Source organism: Solanum tuberosum, unplaced genomic scaffold (genome assembly GCF_000226075.1).
Source record: "Solanum tuberosum cultivar DM 1-3 516 R44 unplaced genomic scaffold, SolTub_3.0 scf00096, whole genome shotgun sequence".
Classification (NCBI taxonomy): domain Eukaryota; kingdom Viridiplantae; phylum Streptophyta; class Magnoliopsida; order Solanales; family Solanaceae; genus Solanum; species Solanum tuberosum.
In genome coordinates this window covers 1,106,967-1,126,246 of record NW_006239025.1, presented here as the reverse complement: position 1 = coordinate 1,126,246, position 19,280 = coordinate 1,106,967, and the positions used below count along the sequence as shown (strand labels likewise).

Here is a 19,280-nt window from a genome sequence, read left to right as displayed (position 1 = left end):
CATCTATAATAAAGTTTACAAGAAAATTAGTGAAACATAAATAACTTTGACCATCAAAGTAATAACTTTAAATTATTTGTTGAAACAAAAAAAGTCAAAAAAAATTATGTGTGAAGAGGATTAAATATACCCATATGGGATTATATATTTTTTAAAATAATAATAATTTAAAAGATTAAATTAAAAGTAATTTTTTCACTTCCGTTAGAAGAAAATGGTATATGTGAGCCATTTGTATAGCAATAGAGGCATATATGAACTACTTTCATAATGAGGGGTATATTAACTCTAAATGATAAAGTTGAGGGGTATATCAGGCCCTTTGACTTTATTAAGTTTAATGTTTTGATAAAAAAATTAGTATTTAATAGCAAGGATAAAATAGACACAAAAGTTAAATTATCTCCTGATAACTATATTGTTATTTAGTTTTTGTATTGAAATTTTTTTGGGTCATCTATAATAAAGTTTACAAGAAAATTAGTGAAACATAAATAACTTTGACCATCAAAGTAATAACTTTAAATTATTTGTTGAAACAAAAAAAGTCAAAAAAAATTATGTGTGAAGAGGATTAAATATACCCATATGGGATTATATATTTTTTAAAATAATAATAATTTAAAAGATTAAATTAAAAGTAATTTTTTCACTTCCGTTAGAAGAAAATGGTATATGTGAGCCATTTGTATAGCAATAGAGGCATATATGAACTACTTTCATAATGAGGGGTATATTAACTCTAAATGATAAAGTTGAGGGGTATATCAGGCCCTTTGACTTTATTAAGTTTAATGTTTTGATAAAAAAATTAGTATTTAATAGCAAGGATAAAATAGACACAAAAGTTAAATTATCTCCTGATTTTCTAAATCGAATAAATATTGTTGGATAACTATTTTTAATATAGTGTACAACTATTATTAGACGAAGGAAGTAATAAGGGGACATTGATTAAAACCAAAAAGAGAAACACGAAGGGTGTATTCGATACGAAGATAAATATTTTATAAATGATTAAATAGATTTTTTTAATAACGAACAATAACTTAAATGTGCATCAAACGAAAAGGATCTAAGTTTAGAAATTCCAAAATATTATGCCTAAAACAAACGCATCAACTTGGATCGTAGTAATGCAAGATCAATATCTCCTCTTGTGTTCACCTGCACATAAATAATTTCCAAATATATTAAGATTTCAACACACACATAAAGTCAATCCTAGGATATATTCCATTCTCCTTAATAATATTTCCTCCGATTCAATTTGTTCGCATTATTTTAATTTTACATGGAGTTTTAAGATCACAAAGATTTTTTAATTTTGTAATATTAAACTAAAGATATGTAAATTAATGTACCAAAATGCATTTTAATTTTATGTTCTTAAACATGCCAACATTAAAATTTAAAATTAAAAGATTAACAAAAAAGAAGAAAAATAGTATAAAAAAAAATATGCTATTTTTTTAGTTAGTAATTGAGTTTACCTACCCCTCCATCTCAATTTAGTACTTAAAAGGTAGGACAAACAAATTAAAATGATTAGTAATTGATTTTAACTGCCCTCATCTCAATTTAAACTTCTTTTTATGGAATTCTCCGTAATTTGATTTATAAGACATTTTTGATTGATTTTCAATTTGAAAATCTAAATCGATGAACCAATTTTTTACAAAACACTTGTCAGAAATTAGCGATTTCTTGATAATATTAACCTCTTTATATATGTGGGAGATGTTATTGGGGTTTCATTACTTTGTTTCTCTTTCGAAAGGAAAAAAAACTGTACACACATAGTTGAAAATTGAGTATAGAGAAGATTAAGTAACTAACCTTAGTTTGAATAATGTGAATAAGCCTTTGATTAATTGTGGAGGAAACACAACTATTAACAATAAGTTCTTCTTTCATAAGAACTTTAAGCACTTTTGAAAGAGAAACCCCTCCTTTTATTGAAATTTCCACTCCTTCATTGCATGATTTCACTATTATTTTATCTTCATCATCATCATTTAATTTCATAGAGGAAGAATTTGGTGCCAATTGAGAGCTACAATTAATATTTTTCATTTCTTTCAGTTTTTCTCTTTTACTTTCCAAGTCCTCTATGTCCTTCTTCAAATCTTTTACATAATCCACTATCTCTTCTATATGATCAGATATAGATCTCTTTCCCTGGATTATCATTAGAAGAAAATATAATTAGAACTGAACATTTGAAACATGGATAATATAATTATGCATGGGGTTCAATATTGCGTAAACAACGAATTGGGATGGATCAGGTAACTAGCTATGATACTATGAGAAGATATTGACCTTGAGTCTAACTCAATCTCAAAAAATTAGTTTCAGAAAAGAATTGCCTAAAGTCATATAATTTGAACTGGACGTTTGAAATATGAACAATATAACATATGGGGCCCAATATCGGATAAACAACAAATTGGGATGAATCAGCTGACTAGCTATGATACTGTGAGAAGATATTGACTTTGAGTCCGACTCAATCCAAATTTTTTTTAGCTTGAGATGAGAATTGCCTAAAATCATATAAGAAAACAAATTACTGACCATACAGTTGGACTCTAACAGTTTCTGACTTGGAACATAAAGATATAACGTATTATACAGTTAACACGAAAGAGATCTTAATCCATTTGGCGCGTATGGTATGACTGAAAATCATCTTTTAGAAAAATATTTTTCATAAAGAATTGATAAAAAAAAAATGAATTTAGACCTAAGTTGACTTCAAAAAATAACTGAAATTAAAGATGAGTATTGCCAACTAGTCAACCCACTCTTCTCAACAATATTTGATTGTCAAAGAATATTTTCATTCATCAATCAATACAAAAAAAACTTTTTGATTTGGAATTTTTTTAATAATTTTTTTTTTATATTTTTCTTCGTGTCAAACACACTCTAAATGTAAACAAAATGTGTTGTACTTACCACAAGATATTTGGAAGGAATAAGAAGGCGTAAACGTTGATAAAGCTTAGCCATATCGCTCCTTCTTTGCCTTTCAACATCTCTTCGCCTAACTTTCTTCTCCACCACCATTTTTTTCTCTTTAGATGGATCTTGAACTTGATCATCAATAATATTAATATTGGTGTTCAAAATTGGTTTTTTTTCAGTCACATAATTGGTGACAATTGATTTCTTTTTAGGTACATGATGAGTACTTGTGAAAACAAGATTAGAGTTTTGTTTTTGTAATGAAAATGATGAATCTTGATTAATTTGAAGAGTAGTCGGAGGCAGAAGAGGAGGAGGAGGAGGAGTAGAGGAAAGAAAGTTGAATAGTTGATCTAATTGGCCAAAATCAAATTCGGAATCATCCATTATTTTTTTGTTTTAGCCCAAGATGATTCTGTTCTTTTTTTAAAAATTTATAATACGATGAATTAATCAAGATTTTATAAGAATGTCATAACTATTTAAGCTCTCAACGTCAATGAAAGAAACGTTTTAAATTAAATATAAAACATAGTAATCAGACAATAAAATTATTGAAGATAAAAAGCAAAAGTTAAACAGCAAGTGAAATAAGCTAAATTAATTAATCTCACATGATCAATGTGCCATAATTCACTTACTTTTTTCACTTAGATAAATAATAATGGGAATCTAGGCATATCCTAATGCTGTTTTTGTCCATATATATTATCCTACTTTTTTATTTGTTAATTTTCAGTCCCTCAGCTTATTTGATCTTTCATGTTTAACTTTTAGTTTGTCAGATTTTTGTAAATTTCATCTAAAATTTAGTCCCTTCGGATAATTTAACTTGTCTAATATACTAAAACTTTATTTTTCATTTTATTTGTCTTGTTTACATATCCATTTTTTCAATTCTACCTTTATAATAATTATTAAATAATTATATTTTATAACTTATTAGTAGTTAAATTCAGATAATTTAGTAAAATAAATACTTAACTAATATACTCTTATTCTTATAAAATGAAACATGTTTATGTAGAAAATCGTAAGGTTATAATGTAAAATTTTGTTAGAATTGAACTTACTTGTATATTACTTAATTGTATTGAATTTTACGTCAAGACAATATATCTCATAAATATAACAACACAACACACAATGGTAAATTCTAATCAAGAACATCTTATATAAAGAAGTATTAGGTGAAATACGATCATAACATGTTTGTACCAAATAACTTCAAATTAATGTCACTATAAATCTCACTAGCTAAACTAAATTGAGATGTTTCAACTTTGCAAATTCAAGAAATATCTAATCATTTTGGTCCAATAGATTTACCATTTAATGAATTTGCAACTTAGCTAAATAGAATCAACTATTTTCTAACAGCTTAAATTTTTGTCTTTAATTTTATAATTTAAATGTCTTATTTAATAGATTAATATTTATATTATTTTATATATTATATAGGAATATACCCGCATATCCAGAGAAGATTTAGGGCACTAATTAAATTTTGGATTACTTCTAAGTAGAAGCAAAATCTATTTGATCAGGCCACTTGATTTTCTCCAATTTAAAGAGAGCAAAATCATAGAAACTTGAGAAAGACTCCTTCACAATTAATTATTTAATTTACACAAGTGTCAACTATATTATGCATGTGTGTCCAAGTAAATTTAAACTTTTATTACCCTCCACCACTCCACATTAATTAATTATACGTCCTTTTAAACTTTTTAAGAACCCCTTAAAAAAATACTTTGATATGATGATATCATTAATCGAAAGAGTGCCTCTTTAAGTCTTCGTTAGACAAGATATGTGATAGCTTCAATTTACTGAAGATATTAGATATGATACTAAATAAAAAGATATGAAGATCGAGGATTATGATAGAAAGGTCGTAGATAGCCAAGTATAAATATTTTTTATGTGGGAATATATGTTAGGGTTTTGCCCTGATTTTCTTTCCTTATTTGAAGTTTATTTATTTTCTTAAAGAAAAGTTAAGTATTACCATAAATACTTGAACTTTTTCTGAAAGGAAAATATAATTTTCTTCCATATTTAGTTTATTCTTTCCTTAGAAGAATAGTTTGGAGATCTATAAATTGAAGATCCCTATTCTCATAGCATAACACAATAAAATCCACAATGTAGTCGTTTAGTGAGTTTTGTTTATGGGGAGATTTAATCTCTCAACAGTTTTAATATTTTTTCTTTATATTAGTTTTCATATAATAATATTAGTTTTTAGTATAAGTTTTTGCCATCTAATTTATCAATCATATTATTTGTAATTGTAGGCTTCCGCATGACACCCTAATCACCTTCATAACCCAACAATATATGGGAGAGATTTCTCTTCTCCGCTTTTCAGTATTAAATATTATTTAGTAACCGCATATTCTATTATTCTTCAATGTATATAACTATTTGTTGCTTTCTTACATTGTCTCTTACTCTTTTACTATAAGATCCATCAAAAATAACGTCTACATAATCTCACAAAAATAAAAAGATAAGGTCAGCATATATACCTTTATGAAATTATTATGTATCATAACCAGTTATAAATCGAGGACAATTTTCTTCCTGTCACGTAAATGGTTTGATTGAAAAGGGGAGAATATAAAGAAGTTTAACGTTTTGAGGATAAAATAAGATAAAAATCAATAGCTCACATACTCAGCCAAATAAAATAGAGTAAAAAATACAATAACTTATTACTCTATGGTAATTGGACCACATGTATGATGTAACCATTTATGGAAAGACAAAAGTAATAATTAAAACCAAATAGTAATCAACCATGAGGCAAAATGCTCTACGGACAACAACTGACCTATATAACGTAATTGTACGAGTAGAGTTTGAGAAGAGATAAAATATGTGTATATCTTAATTATTTATTTTTATGAAACAAAAAATTTAATTTCGATAGATCTTCAGCTTAAAAAAGTACAAACAAAGCTAGGGAAAAAAGAAAGATAACAATAATAAACTAGCATATAGTAGTATAAAAATGGAAGGATAAGATACACGGATATTAGGTAAAATTACTACATAAGGTGAAAAGAAGACTGGTTCTTAGTTCTCACCAGTGGCGTAGCCAAAAATTCCACGAAGGGTGTCCAGGAATTAGAAGAGGCTTAAAAGTTGCTGCTAGTGAGATTTGAACTCACAAACTCTTAAAGATTTGACTCTTTCAAGGCAACTTAAATCACTAGGCTACAACACCTTGTTGTGTTAAGCGTGTCCAAAATATGTTATTTAACCACTTTATATATTATTTTACTTATATATACGGTATAATTTTTCGACGAAGGGTGTCCAATTGGACACCCTAAAGACTATGTAGCTACTCCCCTGGTTCTCGCCTCTTCTCTATTACGTACTATCCTTCTACTATAATCTTCGAATTTTATATCCTCCCTATAGGCAAGTATAGAAAATGTAATTCAATTTTATGGACAAAAGTTATGGTATTAAACATCAAGCTGTACTAATTAAATATGATGGCCTTGTCATCACTAGATTTCCGAATCTAATTAATAACGGGATTTAATTATGGCGTCTAATAATTAAGTTCGCATAAGGATATCATTTTTCTTTTCTTAAAATTGACGAGAATAAAATATAAATTCCTTCTGGACCCATTAAATAATTCTAGATATTAAATGTCATCCTTAAACAGGTCATACTTAAATCTTTAATTTCTTTAATATTTTAATCCAAATAAGGAAATATACAACAAATAAATGACAAAAGAAAAGTAAAATAATTTTCTGAATTTACTTGATAATGCGTTGAGTAAACAACAAATATTTTCTTCAGAAACATGCAAAAATAACAAACAGTACAAGTAAAATGGAGCAGAAAAAAAAATACTATAACTTCCTTTATCCCAATATATATGGCAACATAATTAATTGCATTTAGATCTCAAATGTTCATTTAATTTTTGTATTTATAAAATAAATATTAAAGAAGTGGTTAAATATTGTCAATTTGATTAAGAAGATGTCATATCAAGGCACATACTTAATTTCATTAATTAGTTGTCTTTAATTTGGTGAGATCATAAACCAATTATGAATATACTAATTCATAGCTTTGTTTAGCCTTTAGGTAATAGGAATTATTAGCGCATACATAAAATAACAAATCAAATACATAATTAAAATGTTTGGTTGGAACATCGTACATGATACCTAATCCCTTTAGAAATATATATTAAAATAAATATTTACTTTAAATACAAATATATTTTGAACATTATTTTTTATTTTGTTTTCCTAGGATGGTGACTGATGTAACATAACATAAAACTACATTTCCACTTTTGGAGCTTTGTCTGTATTATTACTAACGTGGTAATCCAAATCCAAGAGTAGGAAATATCATAAATAAAAAATATTTGAAAATCATATATGCTTTTATTTATTTAATTAATTTCAGTATAATGACATGCTAATCTAATTAAGGTCTATGAGGCTATGAGGCTATGCTAATCATTCATCTAATTATCAGAATTTACTCTTAAAAAAAGAAGCCTAATGTATGCTTCCATTAATTAGTTTAGTCGAATTGTCGTAATTGGCATCGTTTAACATAAATGATTACCAACTAATTACATATAATTGTTTTGCTAATCATTCTCTAGAGGTAAAAACTGTTGTACTAATTACTATCAGGCACATTTTTTTTAAGGCACATTTGTTTGGTTTAAAGACAACAATTATAATAGGCATAATACATAAATGTCCCATTTAACTTGGTCTCATTTCACATTTATACCCTCCAACTTTGGTGTGCACAAGTAGACACTTAAACTTGTATAAAGTTGAACAAGTAGACACATGAGTCCTATGTGGCATAATACACATAGGACACCACATAGGACACAAATTGACATGTAGGATGCCACGTAGGACGTGTGTGTGTCTATTTGTTCAATTTTATACAAATTCAAGTGTCTACTTGTACACATTCAAAGTTGGAGGGCATAAATATAAAATGAGTCTAAGTTAAAGGTCATAGTTATGTATTATGCCATTATAATATAATGGTGTTCATGTTTCACTTTAGTATCTTCATCTAAACCTTAAATTTATCGATAAATATATTAGGTACTCAAAATATAATTTGTTTGGATTGAAATCATAAATATATGATAAAGTATTCTTATTAAACACTACGGCTTGATGTACTTTTAAAGAAATAGAACTTTCACTTCTCATGTTCACGACCATACGACGATCATATCACTTATTCGAATATAGCTATGGATAACAACTACTCAAAATAAATAGAATAAGCTAAGTAACTTGGAAATTGAGGTAATTAACCACTTCATTGTAAAAAAAGGCGCAATACATAAATATGACTTTTAACTTGGCTTCAAATTATAACTTTGACGTTTAACTTTGATAGTGCACAAAGAGACACTTTAACTATCCAAAATTTAAACAAAAAAGCACTCACATATTTCAGACAAAACGCGTGATATACAAATGCTCTGACGTGGATAAGTGAACCACTCAATTGCTGCCAACTAACTAAAATAAATACACCTAGATTTTAAAAATAATAAAAATAAATTATAATATAGAATAAGGTTAAAGTGAAAACAAATTCATTTTTGGGAAAAAAATTTACTACGCTCTTCTCCTCTTTCTTCTAAAAAAAATTCTTAATCTAAATTTCTAAAATTCATGCCCCTTATATTCATATCAAAGAAAAAATTGTTTCAAGATATGTGCAGAAATTTCATATAATTAAACGATTACCTATTCTTCTTCCTTAATTTAGTCAAGATATTAAGGTTCAATACTTTACAAATAAGAATTGCATATTGTTGGTCAGATGTTCAAGCCAATATGGAAATCACTAGAGGAAACTAGCGTTTTTGTTGCAAAATTATTTCAGTGCAGCCCATAGATATAGGAAGACATGAAAACCAATTAACTTTTTCTTCTTTGCTTTAGTTTGAAGTGTCTTTGTGCTTTAAGTTGTCAAATACTTAATGAGAAAAAAGGATGCGTTGTGTATTATGATTGTCATAGTGAGTAGCAAATTATAATTATGAATTTTCGGAGGCTAAAAGATAAACATAGAGTGCTGAAAATTGTGAAGGATAATGGTGCACTTAAACTGTTTGATAAAATGTCTAAATGAACTTTTCCAAGATTTTTGTCAAGTTTGAGTAGCAATCTGATAGCTAATCAAAATGTAAGGAGTCCCTTAAGTATGGATCGGAGTGGTTAATTGAGAGTCTTCAGACTTAGGTTGCGTTTGATTTTTACAAGTGTATACTCACCCCATCTTGCTTACAATAGATATAGGGGAAAATAAAAACACTTCATTACAACTTTTTTTTCACAATAATAAAAAATAATTAAATGTCACTTGCAATTTGTGCATTTTGCAATGAACAACAAATAATGCAAATAAAAAAGAGGGGAAAATGTTGAAAAAATTAGAAAGAGAATAAAGTGAAATTTAATTTAAAAAAATTAAAATATATATATATATATAAAATGATTGATTAAGGATTTATTAGTCTTTTCAATATTATTTTTTTACTGTTGGGGCCCTTGAATTTACCTCTGACGAGACTAATTAGGGTGTGTTTCACGCATTTTTGTAACATCTCGCAATTTGAAATGGCTAAGAAGAAGCTAAGAACTGAAAATATTCAATTTTTGGAAATAATGAAAATCTGGAAATTTGTTTAAGTTAGGAAAAAGTTGAGTTTTGGTCAACTTCAAACGATCATAACTTCTAGCTCAAGATGAGTTAGAGGTACTTCCAGATATGGTAGGAAAGATCTTGGAATGATCTTTCCAACGCCGCTGAGTTTGCGCGATTCCGAGTTTGTATGAGTGAGTTACTCCCATTGGAAGTTGGGCTGTTCAAATTAGGAAATGTCCAATCCGGATTTTTGAAGGGTATTTCAGTCCTTTCCTTATCTAATTAATTTAGTTCGTTTTAGGAAATTAATTAAGGGTCAAATCAAAATGAGATCAGTTTAGTCAATTGGAAATTCATGCTAGGGCTTGGAGAAAAGAGGAGAAAGGAGAAGAAAAGCTCAAGGTTCGCCAAGAACGATCGATTTTGGTTGTGGGTTCGCCAAGGAATTCATCTTACAAGGTATGTGAGTCTCTCATAGTGTTGGGTTCATTCACCCACGCGCCGAACATGTTTAGTTCAGCGAAATTCGTCCTAAAAGAGTTTGAAAGTTTATGTTCTTGACATGTATTCTTGAATTTGAATGTTGTTCTTGAATTGGGATGAATTGAGGAGTTTCAGAGATCGTTACGTTGAGTTTTAGAGTTGTTTTGAGTTAGGTTCTTCATCAATAGTCTAGTTTAGGCGAATTGGGTTTGTAAAGCGGAGAAGGAAAAAATCCAGCGTGATCTGGCACGCAAGTCCGCGCGAGTATTCATTTAGAAACATCTCCGCGTCGCGGACTTGTTCCAAGACGATGATTTCGTGACTTTTCTCATGTTTAGCTATTTAAGATTATTCCTAAATATCATGTGATCCATTCTATCACAAATCAAAATCTTTGAATCCATAATTCAATTCAAGGACCAGTTAAGAGTCAAGTCAAGAGCAGTTAAGATCAAAGTCAAGAGAAGTTCTTAGAGTTTTCCAAAAGTCTTTTCCAAATGTTTTAACTTTGTTTTACGACTTAAAGTTCAAGTTGAGTAAAAAGTAAAGAGTAAAGTTTGAAGTCCATTTCTTCAAAAGTATATAGGGACTATGTATTCTCAAAGGGTTTAAAATGTTTTCACATTTAAACAAGAAAGGAAACCTCGATTTCCAAAGGGCTTTGGGCTAGTTTTCAGAAAAGAATAATCGTTTTCTAAATGAAGCAAAAGGGGAAACTTTGATTTCCAAGATAGCCTTTGAGCTAAGTTTTTGAGCACTAATATCAAATCACAGAAGAAGTATGTTTTTTAAACATAAAGAGCTAGTATCATATTTTGGGAGTAGTATTGAGCACCGATATGGGGACGAGCTTGAGTTCAATTATCTCAAACCACAGAATGAAGTATGTTTTTAAACTTAAAGGGCTAGTATCATATTTTGGGAGTAGTATTGAGCACCGATATGGGGAGCATTCAGAGAACCCACAGCCCCCATAAACCATGCAACCATCATGGGTAGAAAAGGGTCATACTTTTTAGATGAACCCTTAGTGCTTTTTAGCATAGACTAGTGGATCCACTTAGTAGTTCAGGTTCTATAGGGGGCAAGGTATAGGATGGCCCTAACAGTGTGGGGCCAAGAAACGTTGTATCAACAGTATTTTATATTTTTATATACATCAGAAATATTTGTATTTTCATATACAAACAGAGTTCATAATGTATCTTTGCATACATACAGAGTTATTATTGTATTTCTAAATACACAGAGTTGACATCATGTTTTAAGCAGCTTTTCTGTATGTTGCACTTGTTTTTAAACTGCTTTATATTGAAATGAGTTCAGTAAGTTGAGTTAAGTTATTCAGGAGTTGAGTAAAGCCAAGGTAAGTGTTTCTTTCAGATCCTTTTCAAGCTTAAGTTATGTTTAACATTTCAACTCGCATACTAGTGCATTCAATGTACTGATGCCAGTTGGCCTGCATCGTCTTATGATGCAGACGCAAGTAACTAGGATTAGCATCCAGCGCATCGTTGATCCTGTTGGACTTCAGAGTTGTTGGTGAGCCTCCTTGCATTTCGGAGGATCACCCTTTTTCATTACTTTATCATTTTAGCTCATTAGGATGTCGTGGGCCTGCCCCGACATCCATCTCAATTGTTTTAGAGGCTTCATAGACAGTCAGTCAGATGTTAGTTCATTCGTCATCATTTTGTTATTGGCTTATGTTCAGATTTAAGTTGTCATTTTGGCTAAGTTAAATGTTTATTTTTAAAACGTTATGAGTTCAATTTGAGACATGTTGAGTTATCTTGTATTTGAATTCGAAGTCTCTTTCTTATGCCTAAGTCTTCCGCTGAGTAAGTAAGCCAGGCCAAGGGTTCGCTTGGGGCCAGCAATGGTTCTCGAGTGCCAGTCTCGCCCAGGGTGTAGGCTCGGGGCGTGACAATTTTGCCAGGTAGGATTCGAGTGTTTTTTGTTTAAGTTTTGGATAGTTAAAGTGCCTACTTGTGCAGTGACAAAGTTAAAGGTCAAAGTTATAATTTGAAGCCAAGTTAAGGGTCCAATTTATGTATTATGCCTAGAAAAATTACTCTCTTTGATCCAAATTTTTTAAAAAAAAATTATTATTATTATTATTATTATTATTATTATTATTATTATTTTGGAGCGTGACATATTTTTAAGAAAGTTGGTAATGAATTAAAAAGAAGTTGAAATTTTGGAAGAAAATACACAATACGTACATCCTTGAATTTGGAGAAAATAATTTTTTTGGACCATAAAAAAATATTACAAATTTATTTATTTTGGATGAAAGGGAGTATCATACATATGCCGGGTGTATATTAGTGTCTAGTGAAATATATCACTCAGAAAATTTGTATATAAATAATTACTAGGTAGACAACAAACATTTCATTTAAAACTACCTTGTTCTAAATCAAGAAGTTTATGTACGTACAAATATATATTAAATATTTATTGATTTGTGTAAATGTTGTTAAGAACATTTCCATTATTATTTTTAGGGATAAGGGTCTGAAAAATATCTCAACTTTAGTCGGATTTGCTGTTGCGATATTAAACTTTCATAAGGACCTATTACCTCCCTAGACTATTTAATACAGTATTTTTTACCCCATAAACTATTTAATAGTGTATTTTAAAGGTATATATGCGCCCACGTGGACACATTACTATTTATAATTTTGCATTATTTTTTATGTCCACGTGGACAAATATATATGTTTAAAATACGATATTAAATAGTCTAGGGATGTAATAGGTCCTCATGAAGTTTAGTATCGCAACAGCAAATTCGACCAAAGTTGGGGTATTTTTCAGACCATTATCCCTTATTGGTGCACAATAAAAAATCTTGTCAATACATTGGCATAGCAAATCCAACAGTACTGGCATTTGAAGGAGGAGGGGATGGACCACAATATCTCATATTAACTCCAAGATTAAGGAAAAAAAATGCAGACCACTTTGGAATGTTGAGCCAGAATGTCCTGGCTATGCAAAATGGGTACTTAGATCCGTGAAAGATCCACCAACAGCAGCAGGTAAATTTGCCAATGTGGTAGGTGGTCGAGGATAGTTAGACTGAAAGGTTGGTTATGAGGATTGGTGATGAAAAAAAAAAGGTAAACAGAAAGTTGGAGAAGATGAAGAATGTTATTTCAGTGTTGAATTCAATTTGATTGGAGAGAGAACGATTTTGAATTTTAAATTGTAAGGAAGGAATTAATTGATAAGATTGTGGGAGGAAAAATAGGAAGATATTGATGGAGTGAAATAAGGAAGAGAAAATGTAGGTTTTGGGAGTGTGAAGTTATGTATCGGCTGTTGGGGTTTTGGGAGTAAAATAAGGGATTTTGGTAATATTTTAGAATGGTAGGGAATAATAGAAATTATGAAAAATAAAGGTGTATAGATAGGTTATTTTTCCTTTTATTTTATTAATCAGTTAAGTGCGATGCAAACGAGCAAAAATACGGTGTGCTAAGATGCAACCTCTTTCGCACAATTGTTATTCTCTTACTTCTTTCTTTCGAGTCGAAGTTTGCTGGATACTGAAAATATTGTGTAAAAGTAAAACAAGGCTTGTGTTAAGCAAATAGAATAAAGTTTTGAGGTAGCTAGCTATAATCATAATAATGTCAAATAAAACAAAACAAAAAAGAATTAGAGTATATATTATACACCTTTATACTTTTATCATATAGTATTTGATGATTTGGTTTGTTGGTTAAGAAGAAGAGCATAAAAAAGTTGATTCCAAGTATCAGGCACACCAGCAAGACACCAATGACTACAATCATTACCTTTTTTGATCTTTGTGCCATTATTGTTATTCATACCATAAATTGAAGGGTGTCCATCTTTTCTTAGTTGAGAAAGTAATGTAATGTCAAGTAATGTCACTGGTTTTGACATATTGCCAATAATTTCTTTCACAATTGTTGTTGCTGTCATTGGTCCACCAGGATACACTGAGCCACTAATTGGTTGCGTCTCTCCATTGCAATTGCTACTTGGCTTGCTAGCATTCCATTCTTTCCCACTGATTTAATAAATTTGGACGAGTTAAAATGAGCTGAATTAATAAAATATTTTTCATATCATAATCAAAGTTAGTTAGGTTGTGATGAGTAAAGTCAATATGAGTTAAATAATTAATTGGTCATGACCTAATATGTTCAACTCTTATTAAATCTTTTTTTTAAAAGTAATGTATAAATCAAATATACAATAATTATAAATTTATAATGGTAGGATCAAAAAGGAAAGTGAGGAATATGCTCTCCGTTCCTACATGTCATCTTTACTAAAAATATATAGTCCTTAATATTTGTCATTACACAAAATCAATGCATAAATGACATTATTCTTTCTCTTTTAATTACCCTTGAGTTATTAGCTTTGAAGATATATATTTGATCAACATAGAAAAATTAAGTAGATCATTAATGTTCATTGGTCAAATTAATTAATCAAAAATAAATTAATTCATGTTTATTGATTGAAAATCTGAATTCCAATAAAAACATTAAATAAGAATAGAATAATAAACTTACTTAATTTTTTAATACAGATAAAATTTAAAATATTGACATATAAATAGGAACGGAGGAAGTACATAGTACCTGTAATGTGTAGGAGAGATGCCTTGAAAGAATACTCTAGTTTTGGTAGGATCAATATTTGATTCGACCCAATTGGACCAAGTTTTAAGTCCCTCTTTAAAGGCCACTAAACGATCCATGTCTTTATATATTTGATCTCCTTTTTGTATAAAATCCCATCTGAAATAAGTACATAATTTCATCAATTTGAGATGTAAAAAAAATAAAATGTTTTGGGGTAAATGAGAGACACACTTGGTTAGTGAAGAAAATGTGTAAAGAAAAGAGAAAACAAATGATAGATATTTCAAAACCTTGCACAAGAATTTAGAGGTACTTGAATTTGAACCTAAAAGGGTCAACTTCTTAATTTTACCATTTCCGTTACTACTTTCAAAATCTACTATTTATACATATTTAGTGAAATTCTTTAACACACACAGATGAACCCGTTGCTAATACATTAGATACGCCCCTGGGTGGAACAAAATAGATTGAGTGAATAAATAGACGTGTCATTAACACGCTAAATTTTAAAGATTTTTTAATTAAGAAAAGCTTACGATTGTTGGCTTCCCTTGTGGAGCCACCAATGCCATGTATTGAAAATGAGCATGTCGAATCCTTTCCAAGCGTCGCCGTTTTGGATTGAATCAAGCTTTAGAACTCTCCCTATTTTCTCTTTAACCAAATCTACCAAAAATGCATTTCGTGATAAAATCAAAGAAACATTATAGTCCTGCCACAAATTCACAAATATAATTATAATTATGAACAAATTATTATATGTACATTTTGTATTTGCAAAAACTCAAATATACAATTGAACTTAATAATTAAAAATGTGGCTTACGTATAATTAGCTAGGAATTACCGATAAATTCTTGAGCTAATTTTATTTTTTCTTGTAATAAGAGCTGAGATACATATATTTAAGATCAAATATTAACGAAATGGCTCACAGATACTACTCGTAAACATGGTGAGAGGAGAGAAGAGTGTTGGTAAGTAGCAAAATAGTTTAGATAATGTCACATGACACTAGTTAGACAAGGTGGAATTTTGTTAATGGATAATGACACTTATGGTCCAAATTGGTAACGGTTGGGATATATTCCAAATCAACTATTGACGAATAACACATGCATATTAAATTTGATGACATATTTAAGCAGTTTTCGTTAAACTCTACCTGAAAAACAAAATTGGAGACATCTCCTTTTCTTTGGAGTGTGTAATTGAGCTTGGGAAAGGCTGCATGCAACATACATGTGAGTGATTGCCATTGGTTAAGGCTCAATGAATCCCCTATGAACATTATCTTCTTCCCCTTCACCCTCTTCAAAAACTCCAATCCTTCAAATCTTTCCTCAAGAATAAATAAATAAATAACTAAGTAGGATTTTTAATTTAGTCAGAAACGAAACTAGAGTTTTAAAAAAAGAAAAACAAAAGCCATCACCAATAGAGTGTGAGCCTACAGGTGTGGGGGTCGGGCAAGGTTAGACCCCTACCATGTGATATATAAATAGAAATACCTTCAAAAGATTAGAAGGGACACAGACCTTGCCTCTAACAAGTAAAAGAGACTGATTAAACAATTTAAAGGAAAGAAAGTAGCCTATGCAAATTCCTTTCCGGGACTACAACAATTAATTAACTGACAAAAAAGTTACATTTCTCAAATCTTCTTCTAATCGTATGGAGTTGCCATTTATCGAGTTGAAATAATCCTCTTGCCTCCCTACTAGAGTTTTCGCTATAGATTTGACAAAACTTCAATAATTTTTGGTAAAATCCTATATTTGTATAATCAAAATTCCAAAGCATAGTCAGAATATTTTGTTTGTAGATTTAATTTCATGATCCACAAATTCTTTGTTTACTAAGTTCTAGATATAAAATATGTACATATTGAATGAATTTCGTAACACAAATACAAGTTTTGAGTCAAAATTACTGAATTCTGTCGAATCTGTAATTATCACTCATGTAGCATATATAACCCCGGTACTTTATTCAGGATGTATAAACTCAAAATTCAGGATCGACCGGTTAGTGCAAATAAACCACAATGAGTACTTAATTGATGATAGCTATATAAACTTACTTGGGCAATTCACATGCATTAGGCTTCCATTTGTACTTGAGATAGAGTTTATCAGGTCTTCCATTTCCTTGGCAATTGAATTGTCCTTCAATAAAAGAACAAATGGATGAATTGTAGAATGGATATGAATTATCATAAATCCAATTTCCCTGAAATAAATCGCATGAGTTGTTTGATTTTGATCCTCTTGAGTGACTTAAATGTTTCAATAGTACTACAGCACTAGTTGACTCATAATTAAGGCACAAAATAACATAAATTAAACAAATAAAATTGAAATATTGTCTAGTTTCCATCAAGGAAATAAGAAGGCTGAAGAAAAATTAAATTTGAAAAAAGGGAAAAGTTTTTAAAAAATTGAAGGATTAGTTTTGGATCAATATTGGTGATATATATATATATATTGTTAGGACAAGATTTTTTTGGTAGAATTTATAATTATTTTCACTTTATGTAGTGACCTTAGGTAAAGCAGAAATGTTCTTATTATTATTGCTTGATATTTACGATTTGTTTGTAGGAAGTTTCAGCAATTTATAAAATTGATACTTCGAAGCAAAGTTATATATATAGTTTCTTTATTCATCTTCACATTTGGTTATCAAGTGATATTACATGGCCCTTTATACTTATTTATAATGTCCTTATTCAAGAGGGTGAGTGAGATTGCCTTCTTAACAGGACAGCCGTTAGGTTACTAGTTATTACGGATCATGGTCCCTATTTGCGCTTTCCATCATTATATGGTGTGGCTAGCTACGAAATATGCATACCCAACGAGTATTACCCCTTTTGCTGATTACGTCCTGTTAGGTGATGATATCCTAATCACTGATAGTGAGGTAGCGCGGCAGTACATGATTTTGCTGGATAGGCTTGGTGTTACAATCTCTTAACAAAATTGATAATATCCGAGAACGGAACCCTCGAGTTTGCTAAGAGATTTTGGACCAATTGGACATGCTTATTAGCCAATAGTTCTTTTGTTTTAGTTTATGTGATCTTATTTTCTTTTTTAGTATATTTTAAAAAGAATAATTTTTTTAAAAAAATAAAAATAATTTAGCTTAAACATTTCATTTTATCCTAACAAGTTTGTTTAGTCACACAAATAGTCTAACATGTTTAATATTAAACCACACAAATATTATGACAAACAATATGTGTAAGGACCATAAATTTTAAAAATGTGTCTTTCAGTTTTGAACTCGGTATATAATCAGAGAAGTTGGATAGCTAATATTTCACCTTGTTTGCGTGTATTTATTACAATATTCAACCTTCTCATCCCTTTACCCTATACAAGAACAACACAATACCAATATAATCTTAGAAAAATGGAGTTTGAGAAAGGATAATACACAAATTTTATTACCTCTATTTCGAAGCTAGAGAGATTATTTCTGAAAGAATTCTCGATCATCCCTTACCCTATGTATACTAAAAAGAACAGTGAATGAGATAATGTGCCAAAAAATGAGAAATTCTGTGGGCTTGATGATCTTGGACTATTATCCATATGACTTCTAGTCCATTTCCAAAGGTTGCCTCATTAGGAAATTGCCTTAGCAATCATCTTTTTCTTATTAGTACAATTATTTCCTTTCCTATTTTTATAATATATATACTATATGATATTCATGGTGCAATAAAAGAATGATTGACTTGCACTTAATTCCCCCCATTTCAATTTACGTATTTTAGTTCTTAAAAACTAATTTTTGTAATTCATATGATATTTAGGGTGCAATAAATAAAAGAACAATTGTCTTGCACTTAACTTCCTTTGCTTCAATTTACGTGTTTTACTTCTGTTTAAAATCTAATCTTTTATAGTTACAAAGTTTTATATTCCAGCGTCTAAGTTGAAAATTTTACACAAATCTCATCGTGTTAAGAACTGATTACATCTTATTCTTATTCTTTTCCAAATTACAAAAATATCTTAAATTTGGTGGAATCCGGATACATTCCAAAACATTCCGATATATCGAGTTTCAATTTCGGTTACATCACTCAACATTCTCATACATCTCGTACGTCTCGATACATAGTGATGTATCCGAGATAGAACAGAGAATTGTGTAATTTTTTCAAATGGTAGGAAAATTTAGAAAATATGATAAAATAAGTTGGATAGTTAAGTAATGACATAACTCATTAAAGTCCACAACATTCAAAAAAATAAATTCTTCATTTAAGTCTATAAAACTCAAAATAATGATTATTTCTTTTCGTTTTCGATAATTTCATATAATTGTTCAAGTGTTTGAAGAATTACATCATCTAACAAGGTACAAAATATATAGGGATAAGGGACTGAAAAATTTCCAACTTTTGGTCGGATTTGTTTTGCGATACTAAACTTTCATGAGGACCTATTACCTCCCTAGACTAATTAATACCGC

The 19,280-nt window shown here is 29.6% G+C and overlaps 2 protein-coding genes across 2 annotated transcripts; both read right to left on the bottom strand.

Moving 5' to 3' along the window:
* Positions 1-1,104: 1,104 nt before the first annotated feature.
* LOC107060808 (transcription factor bHLH120-like) lies at positions 1,105-3,363 on the bottom strand. Its single transcript, XM_015309121.1, has 3 exons — positions 2,965-3,363; positions 1,840-2,181; positions 1,105-1,167 (listed from the first exon to the last, which is right to left on the bottom strand). Exons 1-3 carry the CDS (start codon positions 3,358-3,360, stop codon positions 1,105-1,107), a joined length of 801 nt encoding a protein of 266 aa, XP_015164607.1. The 5' UTR covers positions 3,361-3,363.
* A 10,413-nt stretch (positions 3,364-13,776) lies between these two features.
* Positions 13,777-17,252, bottom strand: LOC102583199 (protein trichome birefringence-like 41). Its single transcript, XM_006348337.2, has 5 exons — positions 16,873-17,252; positions 15,955-16,126; positions 15,326-15,501; positions 14,784-14,942; positions 13,777-14,200 (listed from the first exon to the last, which is right to left on the bottom strand). Exons 1-5 carry the CDS (start codon positions 17,166-17,168, stop codon positions 13,855-13,857), a joined length of 1,149 nt encoding a protein of 382 aa, XP_006348399.1. The 5' UTR covers positions 17,169-17,252; the 3' UTR covers positions 13,777-13,854.
* Between the last annotated feature and the right edge of the window lie 2,028 nt (positions 17,253-19,280).

Bases quoted from the DNA above. Each gene is read 5' to 3' on its own strand.
- LOC107060808 (XM_015309121.1), bottom strand. From the start codon at position 3,360: ATGGATGATTCCGAATTTGATTTTGGCCAATTAGATCAACTATTCAAC. The intron at 2,182-2,964 runs GTAAGTACAACA...ATGATAATCCAG, and splicing joins TTCCTTCCAAATATCTTGTG to GGAAAGAGATCTATATCTGA. The intron at 1,168-1,839 runs GTTAGTTACTTA...ATTTATGTGCAG, and splicing joins TTCACATTATTCAAACTAAG to GTGAACACAAGAGGAGATAT.
- LOC102583199 (XM_006348337.2), bottom strand. From the start codon at position 17,168: ATGGAAACTAGACAATATTTCAATTTTATTTGTTTAATTTATGTTATT. The intron at 15,502-15,954 runs GTAGAGTTTAAC...AATTTGTGGCAG, and splicing joins TCTCCAATTTTGTTTTTCAG to GACTATAATGTTTCTTTGAT. The intron at 14,943-15,325 runs GTAAGCTTTTCT...TACTTATTTCAG, and splicing joins CACAAGGGAAGCCAACAATC to ATGGGATTTTATACAAAAAG.